The sequence below is a fragment of the Dromiciops gliroides genome, chromosome 3 (assembly GCF_019393635.1).
Source record: "Dromiciops gliroides isolate mDroGli1 chromosome 3, mDroGli1.pri, whole genome shotgun sequence".
In the NCBI taxonomy this organism is placed as follows: Eukaryota; Metazoa; Chordata; class Mammalia; order Microbiotheria; family Microbiotheriidae; genus Dromiciops; species Dromiciops gliroides.
Window position 1 is genome coordinate 557,539,857 of NC_057863.1, and position 19,577 is coordinate 557,559,433.

At 38.5% G+C, this 19,577-nt stretch overlaps 2 protein-coding genes across 2 annotated transcripts; both read right to left on the reverse strand.

The window, feature by feature from the left end:
* Positions 1-1,214: 1,214 nt before the first annotated feature.
* Positions 1,215-18,195, reverse strand: LOC122750081 (coiled-coil domain-containing protein 90B, mitochondrial-like). The gene is made up of 7 exons (XM_043996736.1): positions 18,166-18,195; positions 9,635-9,736; positions 8,732-8,773; positions 8,573-8,644; positions 8,432-8,485; positions 3,598-3,712; positions 1,215-1,303 (listed from the first exon to the last, which is right to left on the reverse strand). The coding sequence occupies exons 1-7, from the start codon at positions 18,193-18,195 to the stop codon at positions 1,248-1,250; spliced, it is 471 nt and encodes a 156-aa protein (XP_043852671.1). The 3' UTR covers positions 1,215-1,247.
* LOC122750080 (transcription factor BTF3 homolog 4-like) lies at positions 5,438-5,914 on the reverse strand. Its single transcript, XM_043996735.1, has one exon. It carries the CDS (start codon positions 5,912-5,914, stop codon positions 5,438-5,440), a length of 477 nt encoding a protein of 158 aa, XP_043852670.1.
* Positions 18,196-19,577: the final 1,382 nt, after the last annotated feature.

The following is a 19,577-nucleotide window of genomic DNA, read 5'->3' on the forward strand; positions in this document are numbered from 1 at the left end:
CGGGGTCGCCAAACTGTGAAATTTAAAATTGGATATTAGATCATAAATCTCCCCTACTTAACTTTTCCCTTAATTTATCTCCCAGACTAGTAAATGGAAGAAGCTTCTGGTTTTCTAGATAGAGCCTTTATTGTATATAAGGTGTTGTTGATTAGAAGGATAGGGAAGTAGAAATACAGTAGAAATCGTCTTAAATCTAGGCTTAGTCTATATTTCTTATAAAAACTCACCAAACCAAAAAAGGCCACCTTTGGAGTGAGGGAGACCGTCTGTGCTGCGCCGCCAGGAGTCCCGCCAAGCAGGCAAAAAGGCCTACTCTGCTTCTCTCCACCCCGGAAGTCAAAAAACCCGGCAGGCAGTCTGACATGCGCAGCAGGCGGACTGTCCCCGGCAGGCAGTCTGACATGCGCAGCAGGCGGACTGTCCCCGGCAGGCAGTCTGACATGCGCAGCAGGCAGACTGTTCATCTCCTCCCCAAAAGGGTGGTCCTTGAAAAACTGGCGTCTTTCAGTTATCCTAACCGACTGTTAAAAACTTTCATATTTTACCACACTATGTTTGTCTACATGCATATATATGTATATGTATTTATGTTTGTAGAATCCTCTAGGGTGTGGTGGAGAGTAAAAATGTTTTTAAGTGGTACAAACACATTAATTAGAATGTGCAATAAGAATAAGAACTATTATACACTGTGGCACTGTTTTTGGTCACAAAGTAAATTTTGGATTCAGGTTCAATAAATAAGATAAGTAAATTATAATAATCTTTTATTTTACTTGAATATGTAAACATGAAAATAAGAATTTTTTTTTACTACTCAGTAAGAAAAGAAAAATAAAAATCCCACATACAGGATCAATTCCTGAGAAAAACTGACTATAGATATGATAAGTACTTAAGTTTGGGGAGCGGATTACTCATATGTAGCCAAAATTGAGCAGTCTAAGATGAATCCAAGCCCAAACTACTTAAGTATATAGGTTATGCAATTACATAATGAGCAAACTATATGGTTCCAATTCTGCAAACTACCTGCAAGTAACCACAAAATACCTTTCTGACATATTTTAATAAGTTCTGAATAACAGCTTTTTGGCATCAGGGAATAAAAGCAAAAAGATACATTGAAGAACTGAGACAAGTGAAATTGAATCTGTCCCTGGAGTGTTATGCAAAAGCAAAGAAATTCAAGTGGACCAAAAAGCAGCCTTGTTCTTGCTGGTGGTGATCCTAAAGAGCTGCTGTTACTTCCACAAGCGGTACAATCCCAGTGCTATTGCCAGGCAAGTAAAAACAGATGCTGTAAAAAAAACCCAATTATTACTACAGTATATATAGCAGTCATGGCCACTTTTCCCAAGGTGCAGCAAAACAGGAAGCAACAACCCAAGGAGTCACCAAAACTAGCCCTCTAGTCCATATTGCACATGCTCATCTGAGCAGCATTAAGGGCCATGTGGGCCTGACAGTGGTCTTCATATGACAATTTACAGGCTTTTCAGTTCTAGTCTTAGGTTTCAGGTATGTTACAAATAATCTATAACTGATAGAGAAACAACATTTTAAAGAATAAAATTATACAAGTATACACTGTGGTAGATTAAAAGAAAACTATTGTATGGCTAATAGAGCAGAAGCCAATATGAGTTGAGAGGAGAAAATCTGATATGCCTCTAAAATGGAATTTACATTTCCAATTTTTAGCCACCACAAAAAGAGCTGCTATAAATATTTTTGTACAAATAGGTCTTTTTCTCTTTTTGAGGGATGTCTCTGACATATAAACCTAGCAGTGGTATTGCTGGATCAAAGAGTATACACAGTTTGATAGCCCTTTGGGCATAATTCCAAATTACTTCTCCAGAATGGTTGGATCTTTTCACAACTCCATCACCAACAGATTAGAGTCCCAGTTTTTCCACATCCCCTCCAACATCCAATATTTTCCTTTTGTATTATATTTGCCACTCTGATAGGTGTGAGGTGATACCTCAGAGTTGGAAAACAGTTCACTCTTCCAAGGGACTGTCATACAATCCAAATACCGTATCACCCCAAAATATCAAAAGCTTATGCCCCACCACAGATGCAGAGTTCTGTCCTTACACAAAGATGTTCTTGTTCGGAACTCAAGTACAGTCCCCTAACATGCATGTGTCTAGTGGCAATTTTGATTAGTAGAGGTACCTATCATTCCTTTGCTTTAAGACTCCATTGATCTCTGGAGGAATGAATGTTACCTCTCCACTCAGAACTTTTTAACTCCACCATTTATGATTTTAATTGTTAGGGTGAACTACATCTTTGGGATGGAAAATCTAAATAGCCCTCTTGGAGGAGAGAACAAACTAAGAGGGTTTAGATTTTATTAGCAATAATTCTTAAAAAAAAAAAGTCACATTACATAGCACAATTTAAAGACTCCACCTTTGCCCTCTCTGACAAATGTGTTTTTTTTTTTTTTTTGGCGAGGCATTGAGGGTTAAGTGACTTGCCCAAGGTCACACAGCTAGTACCTGTCAAGTGTCTGAGGTCACATTTGAACTCAGGTCCTCCTGAATCCAGGGCCGGTGCTTTATCCACTGCGCCACATAGCTGCCCCCTTTTTGTTTAGTCATTTTTGTTTGTTTGTTTGTTTGTTTTTTTAGTGAGGCAATTGGAGTTAAGTGACTTGCCCAGGGTCACACAGCTAGTGTTAAGTGTCTGAGGCCGGATTTGAGCTCAGGTACTCCTGACTCCAGGGCCAGTGCTCTATCCACTGCGCCATCTAGCTGCCCCAAAAGTGTTGTTAAAAATCACAGGGCCCGTCTACTAACATCACTCTTTGATTCTACCCTGTTACCTTGACCAATTCTTAGGACAATGTTATGGGGAGAGTCTCAATGGATGAAACTCTTTTTGTGGAAGGAAAAAAATCTCTTCAGGCTGGCAGCCTTTTACACTAGGAGAATTTGGAGTCACTTGATCCTCCACACTGCCAGTGATGTGGTTGGCAATGTGTAACATAAGGAGCTGCTGGAAAAGGGGAATGTATGAGGATGGCACCAGCTCTCCAGCTGTGGCTGAATCTGTAGCTCCACTCTGAACTTAGTTTCTCTGACCATGGGCTCCAGTGGCTGGTGTGAATCTACAGCTACATTAAGCATGGATGTGCCAGAGGAGCTACAAGAAAGTGTCAGACTGGTGCACATTAGGGCCATGTCACATCACTGGTGCCCCGTCAAGTGCCACACCTGGACCTTTATGTGCTTTGTACAGAGGGACCTAGGCTTGGCATGAGGAGGTATGGAGTAGAATCCTTGTTCCACCCCTTATGAGCTAAAATACACTGAACAAGTCAGCTGACCTCTCTGAGCCTGTTTTCTCCTGTATAAAAAAAGGATATACTAATATTTCTACTACCTACATTAATAGGGCTGTTGTGATGAAAGCACTCTACAAACCTTCAAAATATTTTAGATATACAACCTAAAATGTGAGTTCTTATATCCTATCACAAACCTATACATTGTAGCAGTTCTTGGATTGAGTCTTAAATTGTACAAATCTGGAAAAACAAACACTATCAACTTTTCTTCCTCCAACAGTACTTACCTGCAAGATAACGAATTGTCTCAAGTTTGTTTGACTCCATCACTGTTTTTAGTGAAGCAATTTCAATGGCAATTTTATTACTAGTCTCAGAAATAACACTTTTGATATGGGTATCCTGAAATATATAACGCAGATTTTATTAATTAAATTTCTTTATGCTATATTAAAACAAATTATATCACAATACACAATTAACTCTGACAGAGAAAAGTATTTGTTAAAAGGCTAACATACATTAAAAGCATAGCTTGGAGGGCTGCTAGGTGGCGCAGTGGATAAAGCACTGGCCCTGGATTCAGGAATACCTGAGTTCAAATCCAGCCTCAGACACTTGACACTTACTAGCTGTATGACCTTAGGCAAGTCACTTAACCCCCATAGCCCTGCAAAAACAAACAAACAAAAACATAGCTTGGAGAAAGATAAATATTGGTAAAAGTCAGAGTAACACTGCAAAAAGAATGTTTGGTGAATACTCTACTGCACAACAAGAAAGCTATTTAGGCAGTGCCTGCTGTTTACAATGTGTAATGATTGGAATGACGCCACCTACTGGAGACTTGCTGTGGGAAAGCTCCACCATGAGGAAAATGCCTCAGAGGCATTGTGGCTTTTCCTTGGCGTCAGGAAATGACGTTTGCTCATGGGTGCCGTCTATCAAGGCTACCAGCCAATCAACTTGAGGAGCCTCCTATGGTCTGGGAGGAGACAGGAAGGAGGAAAGGGAGCCTGGCAGAGAGCGCTGGGTTTTTTTTGACTTCCTGACTTGATGGTGGCAGCGGCAGAGAACTTCACAGGAAATTTGAGGAAAGATAGGAATGTCAGGCTGTTAGAATTCTGTTCTCAATCTTTTTCTTTCTATTTTCCAACAAACCCTTAAAAACCTAAACTCGTTTTATCAGTGATTTTTAGTCAGTTTCCCCCAAACTGGGGGAACAGATTAGAATCCACATTTAGAATCTTAAATTACACAAATGCACTGTGCTAAGTGCTGGGGAAATGCAAAGATTAGGTAACTGAGTCCTTCCCCTCCCTCAAGGTACTCTGAGCTCAGCAGGTATAATGATACAAAGCCTCCATTGAAAGTCATGAAACCTGAACCTTGCTCTGTCACTAAGCAGCTGTGTGTCTTCTAATGCCAATGAATAAGTGTCCTAAATGCAAAGCAATGTGATAGGAGAGATAAAAAGATTAATTAAATAAGACATAGTACCCACTCTCATGGAACACAAAATCTAGAAGATCTGGACAAATCACTTCATAGATTCAGAATTTAAAAATCCAACTCATACCTAAACAAGCAACTGTTCTATCACATGGTTAACAAGGTGACCCAGCCTTCTCTTGACAGCTTCCAATGAGGAAAAATGTATTACCTCCTGAAGGAGCCCATTTCAGTTTGGGGCACAGTTCTTAACTGGGAGGAACTTTCTGCTTAAATAGAGGCAAAATCTGCCTCATTGCCACTTTTTTTTGTTAACTTAAAGATTTGTTTTATTTTCTACTGTGGGTAGGTAGAGGATCAATAGAACTGTTAACTAATTTGCTCTCCACTGTACATCCACACCCATGCACTCACACACCCACATACAGCGTGCCTGCACACAAAAACCCTCAAAGTTGCACCAATACTTTGTCTTTTGACCAAAAGAGTAGATCCCGCGAGAAGAGCGAAATGCAAAATCAACTGACAGAAAAATGCTGAACAAACAGCATTACTAATATACAAAATATTTATATTACTGAACTATTAACAGGCAACGTTCTCGGCCGCTGTACAGCTGTGGAGCCCACGGCCCCTTTCTCCAAACTAGTCCATGCGGCCAAGAATCATCTGGCTCTAGTTTGCTTCGTTTTTTGACGCTTGGTCAAAATTTTCTACGAGACCTAACACATCGTCATCCTTTTTGTCGATGTCTTCAGGCTCGGGTGCTTTGCTACCCAACACTTGCCTCGGGAATTGCTCCGCTAACTTCCTAAAACTCGTTAAGCTGTTGGCCCCAAGCTGGTTTAAGATTCCAGGAAGCATTTCTGTGATTAGCTTCGCTTCTGCATGGCCAGTGATGGCAAAGGTTTCGGCGGAGAGGGAAGCCTGCACTTTGGGGTTGTTGAAATGAATAACCGTCCCATCGTCATTAATCGTGTTCCCCTCTTCAATACCAGCAAGATTATTCACAGCCAATTTTTTGAGAGAACTCTGGAGTTTCTTGTCGTCTGCTGTGGTCGTTCTGTGCACCACCTCCTTCTTTCTGCGTGCTGTGCCCTTGCCTCCTATCTGGACCTGAGCCTGGAGTTTGGCTGATTTCTCTTGATTCATGCTGTCGGTAGATCTGGAGCCAAGGCAGAAGCTTCCTCCGACGGCAACACGCGGCGGCAGTCCTCATTGCCACTTTTGCCTATGAATCCTATTCCTGCCCTTTAAGGCTACACAGAAAAATCGAATCCCTCAAATACTTAGACTACAATCAAGTCTCCTCTCATTCTTTCACCACTCTGTTCTTTTTTTCAGGTTAAAATGCCTAGTTCGTTGAACCCATTTGCATGCCAAAGCATGTTCCCCAGCCCAGCCTTGTTCACTACTCCTGGATTTGTTTCAGATGGTAAATGTCTTCCTAAAAACATGGCCCCAAGGAACAATATAGCATTCCAAGCAGATATACTGTGAGCAGGGCAGAACAGAGCACAACCAGCACCTCACTCACCCCTGCACACCGGCTTTCCAGGAGATGGCCAGCAGACAGGTGATGAGAAATCCTTGGCATTCAGGAGAGAAGTTAGGGTTACATGTTGACTTCAGAGCTATCTACGTAGAGATGACACTTGAACCCTGGAGAGGGGAAAAGATTCCCAAGAGAAGGCATGTAGAGGACAGGAAGCCTAGAACAGCCTGGAAGTAATTACTCTAAGGCAAGAGATAAATAATGATCTAGCAAAGGAGAATGAGAAGGAATGATCGGACAGATGGAAAGAGAATCAGAAGAGGTCAATGGTATTAAAAGTTACAGAAAATTCAAGGAAGATGAGGAGTTAGAAAGGGACAAAGAATTAGTTGTAGCAGTTTTCTTAGTGAAGTAAAGCTAAGCCACCTGTTGCAAGGGTGTACAGACTTTGGAGCTTAAGGAAAAAGGAGGGGGCAGCTAGATGGCGCAGTGGATAAAGCACCAGCCCTGGATTCAGGAAGACCTGAGTTCAAATCTGTCCTCAGACACTTGACACCTACTAGCTGTGTGACCCTATGCAAGTCACTTAACCCTCACTGCCCCACAGAAGAAGGAAAAGCATTTTTTTTGCAAATTAGTAGCAAATCTTTGTCATTAAATGCATTAAGAAGCTGAGTGAGAAAAGAGAACCCACAAGGGCAAATGAAATCTTTCTCCTGATAACTCACAAGAAAAAGGAAGTCAGGTTTTCCTTGCTGGAGTCAAAATGAAAAGGTAAAAGAAAAATTGTAAAAATAGCATAAAAGTTTAAAAGTACCCAAACATTAGAGGCATCAATACTGTCAAGGGCTTTTGTTTTTTAAGGTTCAGGATAAGTTCAAATGTACTCAAGTCAAAGAAAGAGGAAAAGGAGCCATATGTACAAAAATATTCATAGCCCCTCTCTTTGTGGTGGCAAAGAATTAGCAAATGAGGGATGCATATCAGTTGAGAAATGGCTAACTCAACCAACCAATCAGTAAACATTTATTAAGCACCTATGATGTGCCAGGCACTGTGCTAAATGCTGGGGATACAAAATGAGGCAAAAGAGTCCCTGCCCTCAATGAGTTTACAATCTAATAGGGAAGACAACATACAAATATATACACAAAGCAAGCTACACACTAGATAAATAGGAAATAATAAAAAAAGGCACTGAAATTAAGAGGGGGTATAGAAGATAAGATTTTAGTTAGGATTTAAAGGAAGGCACTGAGGTGAATAGAGCAATGGAGGGAGATTGTTCCAGAAATGGAGGACAGCCAGAGAAAATGCCTGGAACTGAGACATGGCAGGTCTTGTTTACAGAACAGCAAGGAGGCCAGTGCCACTGGACTGAAGAGTACCTATTGGGGTATAAGGTGTCTGAAGACTGGAAAGGTAGGAAGTAGCTAGGTTATAAAGGGTTTTGAATGCCAAACAGAGCATTCTGTATTTGCTCTTGGTTTTTGCTGTTTTTTTTTTTGGGGGGGGGCAATGGGGGTTAAGTGACTTGCCCAGGGTCACACAACTAGTAAGTGTCAAGTGTCTGAGGTTGGATTTGAACTCTGATACTCCTGAATCCAGGGCCTGTGCTTTATCCACTGCGCCACCTAGCCACCCCCTGTATTTGCTCTTGAAGGCCATAGGAAACCATTGGAGTTTCTTGAGTAGGTGGTGATAAGACTGGACCTGTGCTTTTGCAAAATCACTTTAGTGGTTCAATGGAGGGTGGACTGGAATGGGGAACGCCTTGAGGCAGGCAGATCCACCAACAGGGTATTGGAATAGTCCAGGTATGAGGTAACGAGAGCCTGAACAAGAATGTTGGCAGAGGAGATAAGGGGGCATATTTGAGAGAAATCAAGAGGCCTTGGTGACAATTTGAATATGGGGGGTTAAAACACAGTGAAAAATCCAGGATGACTCCAAGGTTGTAAGCCTGAGGAACTCCTACGATGATGTTGCCCTCTACACTAATGTGGGGTGGGGGGGTGGTTGGGGGGTGGGGGGGGAGGGGAGGGAGAGAGAGATAAGGAGCCCTCTTTTGGATAATTAAATTTAAGAAACCCTAAACCCAGAATGGAACAACAAATAGTTAATGGATCCAAGAAAGCTATACTCATAATTAATAAGAAAACATCCTAACTTACCCTTTTGCTAAATTCAGTGGTTACTTCCATAAGTTTCTTTTTTTGATCTGTAAACTGAAAATTTCAAGGCGGAAAGTGATTAAAAACTCGAGAAATGAAAAAGAACAAATAACTAAGAAAGAAATCTTAAATGAATATTACCAGATCTGTCACTCGGCTTCTCTCTAGGCTTATATCCAATTTATTATTTGCTCTGATTCTAGTAGTTTCATGCTGTAAGGAAAATGAAAAGTATATTTTGAAATGAAACCTTGCTCTTCTGGAATTTAGAATTTGTTCAAAACGAAAATCTTTACTTACTATTAGCTGTTGCTTAAGTTGTTCTAATTCAATTTTCATTTTCTAGGTATAAAAGGGACCACTGAACATTAGTATTAACCAAAAGATCATCTTCCAACTGACCTAGAAATTCTGAAACATAAGATTGCTAAAAATTTGTGCAATCTGTGGATTTCTACTGTAGATTGTCCCATGATTAAAATAGAAACCACAGAAAATCTATGAAGATAGCATTCTTAGATCCCCAAATTAAATTTACCTCAAAAGCTAGATTTACATTCAAGCATTGTTATCTCTTTAAATTACTGTGATTTTCTTTTAAAGGAGAAATAGTCTTTATCTTTTATTTGAAATTAAATACTCAATCTGGTAAATAAAAGAAATCTTTTTTGTCTTTGGGGACAAAGAAAATTAACATAAAACTAAAATGTCTCATTAGGTATAAAATTCAAATGAATCTGAAATGTGATCTTGAAGGGTTATTTTTGTATTGTTTAAGTAAGAAATGTACAAGGGACAGGAGAAACAACATTAAATTACAACTATAGACATATGTTTCTATGTGTGTGTGTATATATGGATCTCTCCCAACAACTATGATTTCAACATAAAGATCCAGATGTCCTTACACAATATTCCTGTAAATTAAAAAAAATAATTGTGAAACATCAAATACAATTTTGTCATCTGTCTTGTTAAACTATTTTAAAACAAGGGCAGTGGACAAAGCACCAGCCCTTTATTCAGGAGGACCTGAGTTCAAATCCGGCTTCAGACACTTGACACTTAACTAGCTGTGTGACCCTGGGCAAGTCATTTAACCCTCATTGCTCCACCCAAAAAATGATTTAAAATATTTTAAAACAGCATATTTTGTGATATAATAGATTCAGTACATGTTCATTATTTAAAGGTTTATATTACCTCATTCTCTGCTCTGAGATTTGCAAATTCACTTTTCTCTAGGATGATCATATCTTTCCGGATTGAACCCAAATGTACCATTAATTGCTGGATAGTAATTTCCTAAGAAACAATACAGTATTTGTACAATGAATTAAGAAATGCTAGGCCCTATGGTATTCATGGAAATGAAGACAATGTATAATTAAAACAATATTTACTGGGGCAGCTAGGTGGCGCAGTGGATAAAGCACTGGCTCTGGATTCAGGAGTACCTGAGTTCAAATCCAGCCTCAGACACTTGACACTTACTAGCTGTGTGACCCTGGGCAAGTCACTTAACCCCCATTGCCCCTAAAAAAAAACACATAAAAAAGACAACAAAAAACCCCCAATATATATTAAAGTCACAATGTTGCTTTGCTAGTCTGAAGAACAGTCATAAATATGAAAATTGTTGTATACTTTGGGAATAAATAAATGCCAATGTGGGTATGAATATTTCCTAGGAACTGAGAAAAATAGCTAGGTTTTACCAGAGTATGAGAGAAAAATTTTGAAATTCATTTCTTTAGCTTTAAGTACAGTCCTATCAGAGGAGAGAAAAGAAATAAAAGTACAGAGCACAGGACTTGGATTCAGAAGCTCTAAATTTGAATCCTGACTCTGACACTTGCTAGCCTACCATACACAAATCATAAACTCTCTAAGTAGAATGAGTAAGGAGACTTATCTATAAAATAAGGATAGTAATGCATATACTGCTTACTTTTCACTGGGTTGTGAGGTTAAGTACTTTGTTAAGCTTAAAGCACTATAGAAACATCAGTTATTATGTAAAGGTGTTAAGAGCCCCCCCCCCCCAACTTGTCTTCTGGAGTAGTCCTATTTTTCAGACATAATGGGTTTAGAATATGCAGGAGTACCTAAACACATCAAGAACAAAGACCCCCTGAGCTGACATAATTTGTTGTTGCTCCCTAATTTTGGATTCTCTGTGTGTCCTTGGGAGGCAAGACAGGGACCAGTTAGGTTGTACCACACTGAGAAACTGTGCTCCTGGGACCCTTGTAGATAAGCAGGCCATCATATCTTCATAGTCTACCAGTTCCCAAGGGAAAAGAATGTGGCTTTTGCCATCCTCCTTTGTTGAGTTACTCCTCCCTTTCTTTCATCTTTCTCCTCCCCTTTAGGAAGGGATTAATTCTTTCCCCATCCCTACTGCTCTTTTCCTCTTCCCATGCCACTCCCATTTGGGAGGGTGATGCTTTCCACTCTGCTCCTCCCTTTGTTGCAATTTCATAAATATGTAAGCTTCTGTTTGGATTGTGAATTCCTTCTACCTGTATGAGGTCCACATGTACATCCATTTCTCTTGTAATAAATCCAATTGCAATGCATGTTTCATGGATTTGTGATATTTTTTGGTTAACATGATAGGAAATTCCAAGGAACTATATGGGAGTAAGAAGCTGGTAATTAAACAAAACTGGTTGGAATGTGTTTGCCTAATCACCTCGGGCATTATTTCAGGAGGATAATTTATGGGTCATTTAATAGACATCCTTATACTGTGCTTTGTATTGGAGAGAACTTTTTTTAATCATAAAAGTAGTTTATTATTTTCCAGTTACATGTAAAGATAGTTTTCGACATTTGTTTTCATAAGATTTCTATTTCTAAATTTTTCTCCCTCCCTTCTCAAGCCCCTCCCCCAAGACAGAAAGCAATCTGATATAGGTTATATATGTACAATCACATTAAATATATTTCTACATTAGTCATGTCGTGAAAGAAGAATGAGAACAAAAGGGGAAAACCTCAAAAAAGAAAAAAAAAGTAGGTACAATCTACATTCAGAATCTACAATTTTGTTTTTTTCTGGATGTGGAGAACATTTTCCATCATAAATTTTTTGGAATTATCTTGGATCAATGTACTGCTGAGAAGAGCTAAGTCTATCACAGCTGATTATCACACAATGTTGCAGTTACTGCGTACAATATTCTGGTTCTGCTCACTTCACTCAGCATCAGTCCACTTAAGTCTTTCCATGTTTTTCTGTAATCTGCCTGCTCATCATTTCTTACAGCACAGTAGTATTCCATTATATTCATATACCACGACTTGCTCAGCCATTCTCCAAGTGATGGGTATTCCCGTGATTTCCAATTCTTTGCCACCACAAAGAGAGTTGCTATAAATATTTCTGAGAGAACATATTTTAAAAGGTGGTTCCAAATCCACTTTCAAGGAAGTCATATGATATTTATAAGGTTTTACCCAGCTAGAGATACCAGTTACAAAGAGTGGTAGAAAAGATAATAGTTTAAAATATAAAACTGGTTTAAAGGGGGGGGAGGCAGTTAGGTGGTGCAGTGGATATAGTACCAGCACTGGATTCAGGAGGACCTGAGTTCAAATCCGGCCTCAGACACTTGACACTTACTAGCTGTGTGACCCTGGGCAAGTCACTTAACCCTCACTGCCCCGTAAAAAAGAAAAAAACAAAAAACTGGTTAAAAGCAGCTTTGCTAAGAAAATATTACCATTCTCCTACTATTCAACTTTTTAAAAATTCAGCAATCTGGTAGCCTAGTACAAAAATATACTAATTTTTCTTAATAAAAGGAAAAGCAAGTGGTGACATAGCTTGGAAAAGAGGCAGATAGGATTCTGTTAGTATTGTTAAAGAATGTTAAGGGTGGAATCAACAGTGGTAGCAGCTGCTTCTGGAGCTCTCAGCCAACAGACAGTAAGGGGTCCAACAACTGATCAGGAGATCACAGGGGTCTCTTTGCTGGCAATGGCAGTAGGACTCTGTTGCTTTGCACATACTTGGATCTTAGGTGGTAGTGCCAAGGCGAGGAGGAACACTAGCACACCAAAACTTGTGGTCACAGTAATGCAAGGACCCACGTCACAGTTCCAGGACAGAAAAGAGTGCTTGTGGTCACTCACAGACCAGAGTAGAGGCCAGGAGGATAGTAAACACACCTCTCCTTAGATCATACCACCTTGAAAGAACTGAAAATTTACAGGTCCTTAGAAGTATCTTTGAAGACAGGTACAGAAAAACCCTGAAGCCTGGGATACTGTGCCCTCCATTCTGGAGACAGCCCACTTTAATAAAGAATTAAAAGTCAAGAAATGGACTAGAAAATGAGCAAACAACAGAAATAAATTCTGAACACAGAAAGTTATTACAGTGACAAGGAAGATCACAACACACACTCAGAAGATAGAAAAGTCAAAGCTCCTAAGTCTAAAGCCTCCAAGAAAAATATGAATTGGTTTCAGGTCATAGAATGGCTCAAAAAGAACTTTGGAAATCAAGGGAGGTAGAGGAAAAACTGGGAAGAGAAATGAGAGTAATGCAAGAAAATCATGAAAAGTGAGTCAACCGTTTGGTAAAGGAAACAAAAAAAAAAATACTGAAGACACACATTAAAAAACAAACTGGGCCAAATGGTAAAAGAGGTACAAAAAGCCAATGAGGAAAAGAATTCATTGAAGAGTAGAACTGGCCAAAAGGAAAAGGAGATACAAAAGCTCACTGAAAAAAAGAAGTCTTTAAAAATAAGAATTGCACAAATGGAAGCTAATGACTTTATGAGAAATAAAAAAACAATAAAACAAAGCCAAAAGAATGAAAAGAAAAAGTAAGACCATGTGAAATATCTCAATGGAAAAACAACTGTCCAGGAAAATAGATCCAGGAGAGACAACTTTAAAATTACTGGACTATCTGAGAGACATTATCAAATAAAAAGAGCCTAGATATCATCTTTCAAGAAATTATCAAGGATAATTGATATGATAATGATATTCTAGAACCAGAAGGAAAAATAGAAACTGAAAGAATCTGCCAAACACCTCCTGGAAGAGATCCGAAATGAAAACTCCCAGAAATATTATAGCCAAATTCCAGAACTGCCAGGTCAAGGAGAAAATATAGCAAGAGGCCAGAAAGAAACAATTCAAGTATCATGGAGTCACAGTCTGAATGACACAAGATTTAGCAGCTTCTTATATTAAAGGATCAGAGAGCTTATAATATGATATTCTGGAGGGCAAAGGATCTGGGATTACAACCAAGAATCACCTACCCAGTAAAACTGAGTATAATTCTTCAGGGTGAAAAACCAGAGATTCAATGAAATAGAGGACTTTCAAACATTCCTGATGAAAAGACCAGAATGGGTAGAAAATCTGGCTCTCAAATAGAGGACTCAAGAGAAGCATAAAAAGGTAAACAGGTAAGAAAAATCATAAGGGATTTAATAAGGTTAAACTGTTTACCCTACATGGGAAGATGATACTTATAACTCCTAAGAACTTTCTCATTACTAGGCCAGTTAGAGTATATTTGGATAGAGGGCATAGCTGTGAGTTGAATATGAAGGAATGATATTTTTAATAATTAAATTAAGGGGTGAGAGAGGAATGCACTGGAAGAAAGGGAAAGGTAGAATGGGGCAAGTTATCTCACATAAAAGAGGCAAGAAAAAACTTTTACAGTGGAGGGGAAGTTGTTGGGGAATGAACTTTACTCTAACCAGAACTGGCTCAGAGAGGGAATAACATACACACTCAATTGGGTACAGAACTCTATCTAACCCTGCAGGAAAGTAGAAGGGGATGGGGCTAACAAAACAGTGAGGGGTGATAGAAGGGAGGGCATATTGGGGGAGGTGGTAGTCAAAAGCAAAAAACTTTTGAGGAGGGGTAGGGTGAAAGAAGAGAGAGAACAGAATAAACAGAGGGGGAAATAGAATGGAAGAAAATTCAGTTAACAATTATAACTATAAAAAGGATTTAGTGAAATATAGTGCGTAATCCTGAGAAAATTTTTGAAGCAAGTTTCTCTGAAAAAGGCCTCATTTCTCAAACATATGGAAAACTGAGTCAAATTTATAGAAGTGCCATTCCCCAACTGATAAATGATCAAAATATATGAACAATTTTCAGATGAAGTAATCAAAGCTATCTATAGCCATATGAAAAAATGCTCTAAATCACTACTAGTTGGGAAAATGCAAACTAAAACAATTCTCCTCATACCTATTATATTGGCTAATAGGACAGAAAAAGAAAATAACAAATGTTGGAGGAGATGTGGGAAAAATGAGACATTAATGCATTGTTGGTAGAGTTGTGAACAGATTCAAACATTCTGTAGAGCTATTTGGAACTATGCCCAAAGGGCTATAAAACAATGCATACGGGGGCAGCTAGGTGGCACAGTGGATAAAACACCAGCCCTGGATTCAGGAGGACCTGAGTTCAAATCTGGCCTCAGACACTTGACACTAATTAGCTGTGTGACCCTGGGCAAGTCACTTAATTCTCATTGCCCAGGCACACCCCCAAAAAAGATGAAACATCAAATCTTTTAAAAGAAAAAAAAAACATGCACACCCTTTGACCTAGCAATACCACTACTAGGTCTCTATGCAAAAAGAGATTTAAGAAAAAGGAAAAGGAACTATATGTTCAAAAATATTTATAACAACTTTTTTTCTGATGTCAAAGAATTGGAAACTGAGGGGATGTGCATCAACTGGGGAATTATTGAACAAACTGTGTGTGAGATCACGATGGAATATTGTTGTGCTGTAGGAAATGATGAGCAGGATGCTTTCTGAAAAACTTGGAAAGACATAAGCTGATGCAAAGTAAAACATACTGTGTAAAAAGTAACAGCAATACTCTAAGATAATCAGCTATTAATAACTTAGCTATCCTCAGTAATACAATAATCCAAGACAACTCTGAAGGATTTAAGATGAAAAATGATATCCATCCCCCAAGAAAGAATTGATGGTGACTGAATACAAATTGAAGCATACTTAAAAAAATTTCTTTATTTTTCTTGAGGTTTTATTTTTTGCATATGTTTTCTTTCATAACATGACTAATATGGAAATATGTCCTGCATGATTACATATATATAACCTACATTGAACTGCTTGCCTTCTCAGCAAGGGGAGTAGGGAGGAAGGAAGTAAGAGATCTCATTTGGAACTCAAAGTTTTAAAAATGAATGTTAAAAATTATTTTTACATGTAACTGAGGAAAAAACAAAATACTAAAATAAAAGGGAAGGGTATTCTTACATATCCTTAGTATAAAGTACCCATCTGTTATTCATTCAACAAATAAAGATGAAAGCAACTATCAGCAGCCCTATCCTTTAAGAAAAGGCTATAGTCACTGTTTAGAGTCAGAAAAGTCATATTTGAAGGCTGCTTTGTTAGGCACTGGGGCTAAACAATCCTAATTGTGAGATTTAAAATTGGATACTAGAGCATTAATTTCCCCTCTTTAACCTTTCCCTTAATTTATCTCCCAGACTAGTAAATGGAAGAAGCTTCTGGTCTCTAGTTAGAGCTTTTATTGTGTGGTAGTTACCAGGTGATGTTGATTAGAGGGATAGGAAAGTAGAAATACAAATAGTCTTAAGTCTAAGCTTAGTCTATATTCCGTATAAAACTCACCAAAAGCCCAAGGCCACCTTTGGGGAGGAGAGCTGCGTCAGGCACGTGCTGCTAACAGCGAGCCAGGCCGCTTCCAACTCCAGTCAGCGTCTGTCTGTCTGTTGCGCCAGTCCTCGGACCAGGAGAGCAGGAAAGAGAACTCACTTCCGTTCTCTCCTTGCCTTTTAAGCTCGCACCCCAGAAGTAGAGTGCTTAGTAGCCGGGCTGGCGTGCGTAGCCCATGCATGGCCATTGGTCTCCTCCCTGAAAGGGTGGTCCTTTAAAAAACTGGCGTCTTTCCGTATTTGCTAACTGACTGTTAAAAGACTTTTTACCACATAATAAACTACCTCAAATCTGCCACAACTCATGATAGCTAGGCATATGTAATATTTCCAGAGAGTAATCATAAAATGTCTTTGACAGTTCTGGATCTGGACTGCTCATCTGAATCCCTTTTCTATCATATTTCTTCACATAGTGGAAAATTGTAGAGAAAAAAAATGCTAAACTAAAATAATACATTTATAAATTCAAAATCAACTTAAACCCAGGGTTTGAATGTTTACAATCTGAGTCTGTTTAGCCTGAAAAGTAAAATGAAAACTTCCAAAAACCAAGTACTCCATGGCCCATGAAAGTATTGAAATGTCACTTAGTTTGAAATTACATGCTATAGCATAAGAATAAAATTCCCCTATTTCTGCTACGGATTACTGCTCTGAGGAGGGAAGAATTCATTTTCAAATGATCTTTGAAATATAACTTCAAGTGAAGATAGATTCTATTCTCAAGAAAATATTGTATACCCTGAGTCAGAACAAATGAACTCATGGCTAACAAAACAAATCATGTCACAGATGACACCATGAGTTAGTTTAGGAATTAGTTTAGCTGATCAAACTGTATAAAACTCACTGCTACTAGGTCAACTGCCAATTTTAATTTGGATATCTCAACATGCACTTGTTATAAACAATATTTATAAAGTAATTAAATCAGCTGTGTATGCTATTTTCCTTAATTTAGCCTCTAGAATTTGAACTAGGTGATCTCTAAACTTCCTTTTCCTCTAAAATTCTATGAAAAGCAAGTAGAACGATTTAACTTATGGGAAACATGTACTGGGAAGGATCTCTTGAAATATGAATGACTTATTGGGTAGAGTTTAAATGTGTGATCTTTAAAAGAAAAAGTCAAGTGATCGTTTATTAAATGCTTTCCTCTATTCAGCAAGCCATTACTTTCAAACACAAATCAAAGAGGGGTAAAAAGCAGTTAAACAAAATCAACTAAAATATTTATCAGTCTGACCCATAGTCTATTTTCTCACCCCTTTTAGGAGACTAGACCTGGACATTATAATTATACCAGCTATGTTAAGCCATGAATTTAATCTCTTTGGCTTTTAGTGTTGACATATGTGAAATGGGGGTGGGGTTGGTGTAGAGATTGGCTATTATATGATTTCCAATATCTCTTTCATTTTAAAATGTAGTTTTGTCCAGTGAAATTTCTTTATGATGTCTGAACTACTTTTGAAACTGAAGAACCACTGTTCTAATAATTTTAGATCTTAACTTCTAAAAACTGAGTATCTATAGGTCTGTTTTATTGTGTTAACCATCTGTACATGAATGATTTGGGTTTTCCAGGATGAGAAACTTCTGTACCTTAGGTGTTATAGTAAACAGACTGAAAAACAAATTAAAGGACAGAAGACGTGATCCAGGTTCTTTTGGCTTAACACATTATAAATAATACATAACCAATTACCTGTTGAGCTCGAGTGACCATCTCCCTATAGATTGTGTCTAGGCTGACATTTGACAGAACTCTTAATGCAAACACAATGGTTTCTGCTTGCGATTTTTCAAATCCTATGGGTAGGGAATAGGCATTAGCATTTTAAAAGTAAGTCCTTATCAAAATAGAACTTTATGCCATACTGTAACTTTTTATAGCTTATAACTGACACTCTAAATCATAATCAATGTGATGAGATAATGGATTATTATATAACTATAATACTATTTCACCTTTGAAGTATGTATTCAATAACTGGTTTCTCACCATGACTTTCCAAGTCCTGAACCAATGCATGGGTATCAAAAGTTAAATTTCTTTGCTCTAAAGGAGTTATGTCTATCTTCCTCATGTCATAACTTTTCTTGGAGCTAGTGCTTAGCAAACCTGAAAAGAGAAAGTGAGGGTCAGTTTTGTCTTATTAAACTGATTTATCAAATGTTGAAAAAACATCATTTAGAAGCTATAAAAGGAGGGCAGAGCTGCTAGGTTGCCCATGGACAAAGTGCCAGGTCTGAAGTCCGTTAGACTCATCTTCCTGAGTTTACATCTGGCCTTAGACACCTACTATGTGACTCTAAGCAAGTCACTTAACCCTGTCTGCCTCAGGTTCTGCATCTGCAAAATGTACTGGAGAAGGAAATGGCAAACCACTCCAGGATCTTTGCCAAGCAAATCCCAAATGGGATCATAAAGGATCAGACACAATTAAAAAACTACTGAATGGGGGCAGCTAGGTGGCACAGTGGATAAAGCACCGGCCCTGGATTCAGGAATATCTGAGTTCAAATCCGGCCTCAGACACTTGACACTTACTAGCTGAGTGACCCTGGGCAAGTCACTTAACCCCCACTGCCCTGCAAAACAAAAACAAAAACAAAACAAAACAACCCCCTCAAAATCCCCCCTACTGAACAACAAAAGGAGGGGAGCTTTAGGGATGTTTGTAGACTGCTTCCATATAACAAGTATTTCATCATCATTTCACACAACAGACATTTAAGTGCCTATTACATGCAATGTAGTGCAGTTCTTTCTTATGCGTCCTTGGCAAAACCATTTCTCAAGGAATCAGTCTAAAATGGAAAAAATCTGATAACCAATGCCAGTCTAAGAACACTTTATCAGTAATAAAAGGAGTACAAAAGCCTTAAAGGCCTGTTAAAGATGATGTTTTTTCCATTTTGAAACCAAGCCTGAATAAATCTACTGAATCATAGTAGACCCTGAATAAATACACTTTGAATGAATTTCCTTATATTTCCTGAAATACTTTTTTTTTGTCTTTCCTCTTTTACCCTGATAATTTTTTATTGAAAGCAAGAGTTTGTTATTATTATCACTACCTTATTATCCACTCAACAATGAAAAGCTGTGAGAGGCATAGAGTGCATAGTGCATAGAGTTGGCCTCAGAACCAGGCAGACCTAAGTTCAAATTCCATCTTTTTCACTTACTGGCTGTTGGGCTGGGCAAGTCAGTGTTCTAGGTAGCTCTCTGAGGTGCTAAGTTGAGGAGCAGGCAATGATCTGTACTGGTAGAGAGAATTCTCTCATCTGAGAGTAAGCTGTATCAAAGAAATCAGAGGTCCAGTCTATTTTCTTATTCCTATTCAATTACATCAAATCTATTTTGACCTATTTAACCAAATTATGATGGAACAAAAATGACATATGGAT

What these genes read in the sequence shown, in the direction of transcription:
- LOC122750080 (XM_043996735.1), bottom strand. Translation starts at nt 5,914, where the DNA reads ATGAATCAAGAGAAATCAGCCAAACTCCAGGCTCAGGTCCAGATAGGA.
- LOC122750081 (XM_043996736.1), bottom strand. Translation starts at nt 18,195, where the DNA reads ATGCATTGGTTCAGGACTTGGAAAGTCATG. An exon ending in AACTTAAGCAACAGCTAATA is followed by an intron (nt 8,645 to 8,731) that starts GTAAGTAAAGAT and finishes TTTTCCTTACAG; the next exon opens with CATGAAACTACTAGAATCAG. An exon ending in GAAGCCGAGTGACAGATCTG is followed by an intron (nt 8,486 to 8,572) that starts GTAATATTCATT and finishes TGAAATTTTCAG; the next exon opens with TTTACAGATCAAAAAAAGAA.